Genomic DNA, 12,000 nt, shown 5'->3' with positions numbered 1-12,000 from the left:
ATCTGTTTTCCTCTCTTCAGCTCAATCAGAGATTAGCAATTTTTTCCTGAAAAGGGCCAGAATAGCTTAGGCTTTGTGAGCCCTATGGTCTCCCTTGCAGCTCCTCATCTCTGCTGTTGTAACACTAAAGAGCCATCATCAATGTGTAAATGAACAAGTGTGACTGTTTTGTTTGTTTGTTTGTTTTGGTGGCCTGTACAAGGAGTGTGACAGTTTCAATGAAGCTTTATTTGCAGACACTGAGGTTTGAATTTCATGTTAATTTTCAACAGTCACAAATTCTTCTTTTGATTTTTTTCCAATCACTTAGAAATGTGTAAACCATTCTTAGCTTGGGGGACAAACAAAAAGGCACTGGACTGAATTTGGCCAGCAGGTCATATTTTGCCCTTTCTTGTGCTAGGACATCAACTTCAGGGATTATTGTCTGCTTGATCGGCTGCTATATCCCCAGCACCTAGAACAGCGCCTGGTTGCCAGTAGCCTCTGGGAGATGTTTCCTGAGTGAGCCAGTGAAGGGATCTATGTGAGTTTTGTAGCCAGCTACTGAAGGGCAGAGAAGTGGGTGAACAGATAAGAGCTAGTACAGTCCTCCTGTCCATTTACCCGTTTGAACCTGGGGAGGCTCCCCTAAGAGGTCCCAGAAAGAAATGAAATACTGATGCCAGAGTTGCAATTTAGCATCTTTATTCTTCCCCTTTAGCTCGACAGTGACCCTGAAAAACAGCTTCTACAAGGAGGAAGCAGAAAAGACTGGACTGGGCAGGGGTTCCCCAAGGACCTAGCCTCCTCCTCATCCTCCTGTAGGGTTGGGGTTGGGGTTAGAGTCATGATCTGAGCTTGGCATCCCCTGAGGAAGAAGGGAGTGGACCACTCTTCAGCCAGTGACCATATTGATGGGAACTGGGAGAGCAGTCCATCTCCCTCCACGTGCACGGGTGGATGCACACTGGGGCCCAGGTGAAGCAAGGCTTGGTCAGTGTCCAGATACATGGCTCTGGCCTGTGGCCCAGTTGGCAAACATGAAACCTAGGCTGATCGCCATGAAGAGGACCCCCAAGACACCAAAACACAGAGCCTGTGGGTGAGAGGGAGAAAAGATGGGGCTGGGTGTGTACCTACCCAAGCTCCCCCATCCCCTCCAGAGAATGCCGCATTCATTCCTGATCCTCCTTTTCTGCTCTCTCTCCTTCTTTTAAACCAACCCCTTCCTGTGACTCCTCCTTCCGTCTTCCTAGAATTCTTCAGGGAGTACTCTCCCCCATCTTTCTTGAAAATGTTCCAACCTTCTCCTAACAGTGCTCCTTCCATCTGTCTGAATAATGCTTCCTCCACACCAGCCCCTTCTTGAGTGCTTGCTGTCTTCTCAAACCCTTCTTGTGCTCTGTCTGCTCAGCCTCTTCCTATGACAATCTCCTTCATTCTTCTAGACCGTCTGCCCTCTCTCCTCCAAGCCCCCTCTTGAAAATGTTCCTTCAACCCTTAGCTATCCTTGAATGTTCCCTCCTCAGAATGCTCCCTCTTTCCCCAACCCTCCCCTGGAATGCTCACCTGGATCTTGGGCCAAGAGTAGAGGGGCTCCACCTCAGAGGGCACAATGCGGAGGTAGAAGATGCTGGGAAGGATGAAAATGAGGCTGGGGGCTGAGGTAGACCCTGAAGGACAAGCAGGAAGGAAAGAAGCAATGTAAGACTGGGATACAAGGCCCATATTAGGTGGGGTCTGGGACTAGGGCTGGGGATACAGACCAATAACCCCAAAGATATCCCGGATGGTTGGCACACAAATGACGAGGACATTGACCAAGACAAGCAGGATCAGTGCTATGGCCACATGGCGTGGCCAGCTGAAGGCCTTGCTTGGATAAAGTAGCTGCTGCAGAGCCCGGCGGATCTGTGACCAGACTACAGTAGGATGAGGGTCAGGGTTCAAGCACTGCCTCCCCTTCTATGTATTTATCTGTCTCTAACACCACCCATAGTCTGAGACCCCTGATTTCTCCTCCATCTGACTCTATCTCCACTCTGTCTGACCATCCATCTGTGCCTCTACCTTCCAAATGAGCATCCTGCATCCCTTCTGCTTGACAGTCCATGACCATTCTGGATGATCATCCATCTATGCCTCCACTCACTGTCTGAAATCTTGTCCTCCTCTGTCCAACTATGTCTGCCTCCTCCTTCCTGACCACCCACATGTCCTTCCACCCTGAGGTCCCTGCCCCTCTCTCCTCATCTGCTGACTTCCATCTCCCTCCTCTGTCTGCTCAGCCAACCTCTCCATCAGGGAGCCTTGTCCCTCCTATACCTCACTACTTCTGTCTCCATCCTTTATCTGTCCATCCCTATTTCTTCATCTTGAATATCCATCTACCTATGTCTCTGCCCTCTGTCTATTCCTGCCTCTCCTGTCTAGTCAGACATCTGTGCCTCCTCCCTCGAAATGACCAATCCTGTTCTTCTGATTCTTTATATTCTGCCATCGATGTGCCCCTTGTGTCTGACCATCTATTTTATGGACCTCTCTGTCCATCTGACAACTCTATTTTCCCTGTCTGTCCATCCCAGCCTCTTCTATCCATCCATCTATCCACTCCTACCTCCACCCTCCATCCAAACATTCCTGCCTACACCCTCTACCCATCCATCCATGCCCCTCCACCCTGTAGGCCCACCCTCACCCCCAACATACAGGGAACAGCACGACTGGCACCGTGAGAGTCACAGCAAGCAGCACCGCTAGACGTACACAGAGGATGAGCAGGTCATGCTGGCTGTACATGTGTAGCATCTCCGCCTCCACGCTGCCTGGAACATGGGACACAGGAGATGGGATGTGATTGGAGCACCAGGACCAGTGTCCCAGAAACATATATGTGTGCACATACATACACACGCACACACAGACAGTGACAGGATCTCCATGCAGGGTGTGTATAGTCCCTTTGGAAACCAGTGGGTCTGAAAGCATGCAAGGAAAGTGCTGAGGCTCCTGCCTAGTAATCTACCCAGACCCCACCCTAGCTCTCTACCCAACCCTGGCCCCAGCCCCACTCACTGTAGAAGGTGAGGTATCCAAAGGTCGCCGTGAGCCCATACATGCAGAACATGGCCCCAATGGACACATTGGCCACAGCCTGCATTCTGCGCTTGGAGGGCCTGAGGTATAGAGGTCATAGAACTGTCATGTCCAGACCGTGGGCTTGGTCCAGGCCCCTCCGAACCAGCCCTCACCCTCTAGAGTCTTCCCAGAGCTGATGTTCAGCTAGTACACACTGGGATGCCCATCTCTGCCTCCCCTGTATTAGCCATGCCTCCTTTCTCTATCCATCCCTCTCACCCCATATGACCAACTCTGCATATCTCTCTGCCCATCTCTCTCTATTTTTCATTTGACTGTCACAGCCTCTGCCTCCATTCTGATTATCCACACAGTCCCCCCGATTGATCATTCACACATTCCTCCCATCATCACATCATCCCTGCCCTTCCTTCGCACATCCATTTCCCTCTCCATCTGACCTTCCCCATCTCCCCATCCCATCCACATATGCCACCCCTTCATCTGATCTCAGCCTCTCCATTTGCCCATTCACACCTGTATTGGATGTTAAAAGGGTAGAATACTTAAGCCCCAATCAGTAAACAGTCATTGAGTTGCATCTCCCAAGGCCTCCCGGCCACCTCAAACCCCTCCCTTGGCACAATCTGGCCACAATCGAGCTGTATAGTACCAGGACTATGATAGACATTATGACTATCACCCCACCTGCTGCCCTATCACCCGTGCCCACTTGCCTGCCCACTCACCGGCAGAGTTCTGTATAGATGGGCAGCACTTCAGGGTGGCAGACAAAGGCAAAAGCCATAATGGGCACTGTGTAGAACATCTGGGGGAATGGTCCAAGTACAAAGATTAGAGTCTAAGGGTTCCATCTTCTCCTCCCCACTCCCACAGCCCCACCATTGCCTTCCACATCAGACACATGGAAGCTCCCGATGTCCAATACCTGGCTCCACTCTGAGCAGAGTGCAGTGTGGGACAAAACCAGAGGACTTGCGCACAGTGCAAGGCATAGACATATGCCAGCACACCAACCTGTGAGTCAGCTGTGAACATCTGGGCTTCACAGCTTGTGTTGAGCCCCTGGATGGGAAGGCTTGGGGAGCTCTTGCTGTCCACTGCTGTTTCATTGTGACCTACAGTGCAGCCAAGCTGGAACTTCTTATAGATGACCTGGAGGAGGGAGGGTGGGGAAGTGAGGTTATGGGGAAGGCTATGTCCCAATGCCCCAAACCTTTTCTGTACTTTTGCATGTCCTTCTCCCTCAGACTCACCGAAATGAGGAAAAACAGCATACAGGTCAGAGAGAGACCACTGGTATACCCCAGGTAGCCTGCAAGGGGCAATATACAGAGTCTCAGAAATCAAGGGAACTGCCCCCCGGGCAAATATCAATCCCTAGTCTGATCTTCAATTCAAGGACCCCCTCACCCCAATTTTGCTACACTTTGCACAAACTTCTACCTGGACCAGCCCCCCAACACTTGACAAACTCCTATTCATCTGTTAAAACCCACACGAAACAAGCTCTCCCCTGGTATTCCACAGCCCTTAAAAATTGAGATTCTTTGAATCTGGCTCCCCTTCTCTAATTCCATCATCCAAATGACCAAGGCAGGAAGCCGCTTACCCAAGTGTCTCATGAGGGCCAGTGGCAGGATGATTAAAACACTGACAATGATGATAAGGAGGTTTCCCTTCAAGAACCAGTCCCTAAGGAGACAGGCAAACATAGTGACTAACTGCCTACCAAAGAAAACTGTCAAGCAGACACTCATAGAATACAGCCAGACAGGTTTCTGCACACAGTCAAGAGAGATGAGCTGACCCCTCCAGGTGGTTACAGAGACAAATGGCACAACAGGAATGACAGAAACAGTCAGACAGATTATCAGACTATCAGCCACACACTGTCAGAGGGATATAGCTGGGAACACACACATAGCTGGACAAACTGTGTCATCAGACCTCAAGTGGACATACAGTCAGATGGGCAAACAACAGCCCACAACAGCCAGATTCACATTGTCCAACACAAGGTACCAGACACAGAATGAGTCATGACCCTGGTATGTCTAACAGGTAGAACAACAGTCTGATGATCTCTTGATGATCTGCAGAGTCGACAAAAAGTCAGAAACACATATGTGTGATTGTTTGAACAACTCAAGGTTTGTTGAGCACTTGAAAGTAGTTGAGCCAATTTGGCCACAGAGTCAAAGATGGAAATTGAGCCAGAATTAGCCAGCTGGCCATGCTGTTGGAACCAAGCTCAAAGAAAGAGAGGGATCTATACAGATATTGGAGGGAGGTGTCCAGGCAGGATAGTCTGTTAATACAGAATTGGCTGAACAATTGTTCATTTCTTCAAAGAATTTTATTAAATAGTGCTTACTGTGTTCCAGGCATTCACATATTCTCTTCCTACTAGACACACAGTTACAAACCAACAAAGCACCACTGGTCATATATGCAGTGGGAGCTAATTATAACAATTAGACACATCTAGTCACATAGACTGTCAGCTATCTGAATGGCTTCAGGATCAAACGAAAGATCTAAGAGGATACACAGAATCAGCTATCATATATAAACAACTGAAAAGATTCAGCCAACAGACGGATGCAGAATTAAACACACAATTGGCTGGATATATACTCGGAACAGGCAAACATACATGGTTGGAACCATAATACAGAAAACATATACAGTCACAGTTGAGGCTCACACACAAACAGCCAGAAAGAATTTGCCAGAACAATGGTAACCAAGTTAAACACAGAGAGTTAAACACAAATCATTTATACATTGGAGTAGGAAACAGCAACCCACTCCAGTATTCTTGCCTGGAAAATTCCACGAACAGAGGAGCCCTAATCAGCTACAGTCCACGAGGTCACAAAGAGTCCAACATGACTGAGTGACTGAGCACACACGCACATGTATACATAGCTGGCGCCACGGTACACTGCACAAACACGTGCACATACTCTGCTGGAGTCAGTGACCATACACTTATACCTAGACAAATTCAGCCAAGCCTAATGGACCCAGAATCAAACAGAATCCACCGGATAGAGAAAGTCAGAGTAAGCAAATGTCAAACACACATGATTGGAGTCACAGTATATAGGACACAGCTGTAGTCAGCTAGCATACAGATGGCCAGATAATCTGCCAGTACAAGAGTCACAGAATCAAACCCATGGAAAAAATTTAGGTCTACTGGATAGGTGTAGCCACAGGGTCAACATGAGAGTACACTGGACACATGGGGTCAGCCAGAACAGTCACAAAAATCAACATGTGGTGTTACTGGACTCCACTAGCCAGAGCAACAGTCACACATACGGCTAGCATCACAGTACACAGGGATCGCAGTCTGCCCAAACTGGCCTGCCCAACAGCCTCAAAAATAGAAGACCTGGGAGTTAGCTGGACATAGAGTTGAAGCTAGCAGCTGGACCCCACAGGCAGAATCAGTGGCCTGTGGGTCAGAGCCAAGGGGTGTTGCACACTCACCCCTCAGGGTCCATGTCCAGGAAAGTGGCGATAACCAGGGGAAGTTCGGATTTGATGATGAACAGGTAACTGGACATGGCTGGTGCAGGTGGGGGCAGGTGTAAGCAGAAGCATTCCCCTCATCTCCCTCCCACCCCAGCCTGGGGAAGCCCACCTCAGCCCACCCTCTTCCCCCAAGCTGACCCCCATGTCTCAGAGTCCTCACCCCCAACATTGTGCAGACAGATGACCGCCGCCACCACTACTTTCCCCGCAGGCCCCAGCGCCCTCTGTCCCAGCTGTTCATAGGCTCGGATGCCTGGAGGGGAGGGGACCAGACAGGGACAGGTTGTGGGTCCAGGAGGCCAAGCCAGGGGTGGGAGAGCCTCCCAGGGCCAGAGCCTGGGAGCTAGGGAGCTGGGGCTTGGGCTAATTGGGTCTCATTGCTCGAAGCTGGAGGTGAGGGTTAGGCAGTTAGGACTGGGCTTGGGACTGGAGTCTGGCAGGTAGGATCTGTGGCCAGGGAGAAAGTTGGGGGCCAGATGTGGGTAGTGGGGGTCTTGGGGGTCCTACCATGGCTTCATTCCACTGAAGCCATGGTAGGAATGAAGTCTGAGATCAGGGGCTATGGCAGCTTGGGAGCTGGGGGGCCAGGGTCTTGGGTTGTGGGGCTGGCTTCCTTGCTAAGTAAGCTGGAGACTGAGGGTGGAGTGGAATGGTCTGGGAGTAGGCAGGGTCTGAGCAACAGGCTTTGATGGTCAGACTGAGGGCTGAGGATTGGTCCTTGGGAATCTGGGAGCCCAGATAAGGTATGAGACCCAGGGTACAGTCTGGGGTCTGGAGTCCAGAGAGTTGAGTGTGGTGTCTGGGGTTCTGGATCCAAGTTCCGAGGGGCCGATCTTGGGTCTGGAGGCCAAGGTCTAGGTGAGCTCTGGGTCTCACCTACAACACCAGCACAGGTCAGCAGGAGATGGATGGAGTACGAAGACAGAAGAGCGATGCACAGCAACAAAGCCCTATGGCAGATGGCACTGCTCGGACTTGGCCTCCAAGCCTCCCAGCTGGCCCCACAACACCCAGCCCCCACTCCAGACTGCCTAGGACTCACAGAAAGAGGAGGATCCCCGTGTGGGCCATGGCATAGGCCAGCCCCAGGATGCCGCTGCCCATGATGGCGTTGCTGAGGTTGAACACTGACATTCCAAACGATGTCTTCCCCTCGAACTGTTGGTAAGGGGCAAGGCCCAGGGAACATGGGGAGGGGGACCAGGTAAGGAGACCAGGGACGGAGACCAGTGCTGGGGCCTTGGGAAAGGCTAGGGAAGAAGTGATGGGGGCAGGGAGAAACCCAGAAAGGGCCATCAGAAGAAGGAAAAGAATTTGAAGATGGGAAGAAGCTGGGAAAGGGAGAGCGGGGAAGGGAGATTCTAGAGGGGAGCAGCTGGAAGTAGAGAGGAACAGGGGAGGGTGGGGCAGAGACCAGAGGCTAAACAGCCAAAGGGAAGAGCCAGGGAAGAGGGACCAGTAGGGGAGGAGCTAAGTTGGGCAAGATACAACTGGGATGGGTCCTGTGGGGTCACTCACATCCATGAACTGGGCCGGTTTCCTCCCAGGAGAAGGACTACGGCTGGGCAGGAAGCCCTCATGCTCCTGCCTGCAGGTAGAATAGGCAGAGAAATTGAGGAGGTGATGAGAAGGTAATTCCAACCCCTAACCTTGACCCCTTGGGCTCCCGACTCACTCCACAGCACTCCCAGGGAGGGCTCTGTTCATCTTTGGATCCTGCAGTTCCATCCTGTGGGCAGAGAAATGGGTCGGGGGGTCAGTTATGGAGCAGGGCAGCTTACAAAGTGGGGTGACCTAGATGAAGGGGACTGGGGCTCTGATGGCGATGGACAGATACAGAAACAGAGACACAGATGAGGCGAGGGGAACGGGGACAGAGGGATGAGAGAGACAGGAAGGAAAGTGGAGAGGATTGGAGACAAGAGGGAGAGGCCGAGGGAAAAAGAGATGGGAGAGACAGAAGGGAATCAGAGAGGGAGAGACGCCAACACTTTACTCATTGAGACATGGAGAAAAAAGAAGGCAACCAGAGATAAAGGGGTAGGGACAGAGACAGAATGAGAGATACCGACCCCTCAGCAGACGAGATGGCCATCTGGAGTGGGGACAGCCTCTCCTCTCAGACCCCAGACTCACTCTCTCTTGCTCTCGGTTTCTCTCCTTCCCCGGTCCCCCGAGCACCTCCCCCTTCCCTCCACCCTCACCGTGTGGTTAGGCCTCTCACTCCTTACAGGGACACGTGTCAACCCGACTGCCGCACCCCTCCTAACGCCCCCTACCCCCCTCCTCCCCGCCTGGGCCGCCAGCCTGAGCAAGAGCTGATGCAACCTGTTGAAGGGGCTGGGGATGGGATGAGGGGCAGGCTCGGCGACCCCAGTCCTGCCGGGGACAGGACACGGCAAACTGCTCTCTGCCACAACTCTGAATATTCTCGCTAGAGGCCAAAGGCAATTCTCCAAACTGAACCCCCTTCCAGGGATAGAAGTGACCCGGGGACTCCCATTTAATTCCCCTCCTAGGGACTAGAGAGGTATTCTCCAGGACCGTTGTCAAGTCTTATACACCCTTATTTTAGTAGAAGTCACTTTAGAGACACTTCCAGGCTTGAGATTGTTTCTGAACTTGGGGTGTCTCAGGAACCTCGCCTGAGCCCTAATTTCCCCTCAGACAGTCATCAAAAGCCCACTCCGAGTGCCTGATGTGTTTCCTGGGGTGGGGTGTCTCTGCAATCCCCATGCAAACCTGGAGTCCCCCTCTTCTGGATGGGGTGTCTCTAAAGAACCCCCCCAGCCCTGAACTCACTTCCTGGGAATGCCGTATCTCAGAAAACCCTATTCAAGGTCACCATCATCACTAAAACTGCCTCCAGGAAACCCCCTACCCAAGCCCTGAATCCCCTCCGTGGGTCAGGGAAGGCTCTCAAGGAGCCCCATCATCAAGCGTGAGTACTCTTTCAAGACTCCCACCCACTCCTGGATTCATTTCCTGGGATCCGGGTACCAAAAGGACTCCCCCTCCCATTTAATTCCTCACTAGGACTAAAAAAATCTCCAGGGAACCCCTGAGCCCCCTCCCGGGACCCCTGTTCATGCCTTGGCATCTCAGGAGCCCCCTCGATGGCCAGCACCCCCTCCTCACCTCCCTGCTCCTCTCAGCTGTTGAAGCGGCAACTCAGAACTGGGGCTCTGGGACCCCGCCACCGGGCGGCAGGGCTCCCACTCAGCCAGACCCTGCCTTCGCCTGCCCTCTGACCAATCAACACCTCGGGTTTTGTCAGTGGCTAATCAGCACTGCCAGTGCTCCATCTGCCCTGCGGTTTTTTTTTTTTTTTTTTTTCCTCCCCTGTAAAGTTTTAACTTTTATTCAGTTTCCCTCTTCTGGTTCTGAGTGGGGGAAACAGAGGGGTTGCCTCCTTTCATCTGAACCCACGTTGAAGGAAACAGGTTTCCTGGGCAGGCGGTGGAGATGGACTGAAAGATCAAGGGAACAGACACACATCTAGAAAGGAAAAGACAGACAGAGGGAACTGACTCAGGTCAGACACACGGCAGAATGGGATGGATGGCAGGAGAGAGACAGAGATAGGAAGAGAAATGATCTCAAATAGAGACAAGCAGGCAGAAGAAATAGCACAAGGACAAAAAACAAGAAGGGGTAGAAAGACATGGGGAGTGTGAGGGAGTGATAGACAGGCAGCTGAGCAGTAAGAGGAGAAAGACTCAAACAGTGGACAGGGAGAGGCTCATGCAAGCTCCTGGACAAATGCAGATGGACAGGTGGACACAGCCAGGCGCATCCACAAACAGAGATTTGGAACAGACACACTGGCCCAAAGGGACAGAGCAAGTGGCTGAGGCTGAGAGACACATGGGGGGCAGGTGGCAACAGGGCAGAGAAAGTCAGATTCAGGCAGAAGAGCAGACAGATCTGAGGACAGCAGTGGGACAGGTGCAGAGAGAGACACAGCCAGGCCACCATAAGCTGACCTCAGACAGATAATCCAATGGAGAAAGCACCCTAGATCTTGGGGGTCCCCAGAGGGAGGCAGGGAGGGCATTTGTAGTTGGGTGGAGAGTGTGGATACACGCTGTCTGTAAATTAGGCACGCCCTGAATTCCTGGACCTCAGCCTAGGCATTGGGTGGAGCCTGTCCACGCCCTAACTGAGGAGTCCCACTGTCTGTCTATCTGTCTCTCTTAAATAGGGGTCTGTGTGTTGACTCCATTCGGGCATGCGACAGGCATGTCTGTTTCAGGCGAAGCATGTGTCTCCTGCAGGAAATCAGGCAGGTGGACATGGGGTCCAGGCCCCACTTGACTGGGCTGCTTTAGGCCCAGGTGGACAAGAAGCCTCGGTCCTGGCCCCTCCACCCACCTGCCTGCCCCCCACAGGGAGCAAAGAATTCCCGGAAACGCCAGGGGCTGGCTAGGGCTTCAAAGCTAGCCTCGAGGCTTCCACCCCACTGGCAGTGGGAGGAGGGTGAGGGATGGGGCGTTTCCTTCCCCACAGCAGGAGAAGAACTCTCAAACACTCAGGGATCACAGCCCCACTGGGGGCTTAGAGATAGAGGCAGACTCACCACCACCCACAGAGGTACACAAACTCCCGTGTAGACTCACAGCCACATACACAGAGTATGGGCTGACTGATTCGAACACACACAGACTGCACATGGAGAGCCAAGGCGATGGGACAGCCACGCAGAGGGACTTAGTCTTATAAGTATCGTCATCCACAGCCTCAGTGCTGCACATGGAGATAACAGACAGTTACAGGAATAGGCTCACACTGCTTTACTGCTACTGCAGACTCACAGATATCATCATCACCCACAGACTCACAGCCACTTTAAAGAGAACCAATGGGCAAATCACACACAGACTCACAGCCACACACAGAGCCAGAACACACAGACAAATACAATTCCACATAACCAACAACATTATACACAGTCCCAGAATCTCCCACACACATGGTTCCAGGTTCAGATGACCCTGGAGGCCAACATTCAGGTTCAGTCTCTATAGAGATACCTCTGTGCATGTGAACTTGTGTATGAACTTGTGACCACATACAGCTCTGGTCAGAGAGAGAGGCACCCACAGGCAGACACGATTGTAGAGACAGAGAAGCTACAGTCACAGATACATGCACAACTGCACTCAGAAAAACAGGGGCACACAGCTGTGTATACACAACTATTCACACAAATTAAGTCAGGGAAGATGTGCACAGAGAACACACATATAGGCACACAAACGGGAGAAACAGGGATGCAGAAAGTACACTTACTATCAATACAAAGAGGAAATCCATAAAATACACCTAAAACTGCTTGAAGAAGAAACAAAGGAGCATTTGTTTGCACCA

At 51.8% G+C, this 12,000-nt stretch overlaps 1 protein-coding gene across 11 annotated transcripts; it reads right to left on the bottom strand.

Moving 5' to 3' along the window:
• Positions 1–670: 670 nt before the first annotated feature.
• SLC38A5 (solute carrier family 38 member 5) lies at positions 671–9,874 on the bottom strand. Of its 11 annotated transcripts, XM_043897143.1 has the most exons (17): positions 8,703–8,812; positions 8,306–8,359; positions 8,149–8,218; positions 7,673–7,791; positions 7,507–7,580; positions 6,791–6,883; positions 6,586–6,664; positions 4,694–4,776; positions 4,338–4,396; positions 4,099–4,236; positions 3,810–3,889; positions 3,058–3,158; positions 2,692–2,807; positions 1,749–1,893; positions 1,552–1,655; positions 944–1,078; positions 671–870 (listed from the first exon to the last, which is right to left on the bottom strand). In XM_043897143.1, exons 1-16 carry the CDS (start codon positions 8,723–8,725, stop codon positions 977–979), a joined length of 1,440 nt encoding a protein of 479 aa, XP_043753078.1. In that variant the 5' UTR covers positions 8,726–8,812; the 3' UTR covers positions 671–870; positions 944–976. The 11 variants fall into 11 exon arrangements, 9 of the variants coding, with proteins under 9 accessions (XP_043753078.1, XP_043753081.1, XP_043753082.1 ...); XR_006339989.1 differs by lacking the exon at positions 1,749–1,893; XM_043897146.1 differs by lacking the exon at positions 8,703–8,812 and adding an exon at positions 9,769–9,874 and having other exon boundaries at positions 671–1,078.
• Between the last annotated feature and the right edge of the window lie 2,126 nt (positions 9,875–12,000).

The sequence above is a fragment of the Cervus elaphus genome, chromosome X (genome assembly GCF_910594005.1).
Source record: "Cervus elaphus chromosome X, mCerEla1.1, whole genome shotgun sequence".
In the NCBI taxonomy this organism is placed as follows: Eukaryota; Metazoa; Chordata; class Mammalia; order Artiodactyla; family Cervidae; genus Cervus; species Cervus elaphus.
This window is presented reverse-complemented; position numbering and strand designations above follow the sequence as displayed.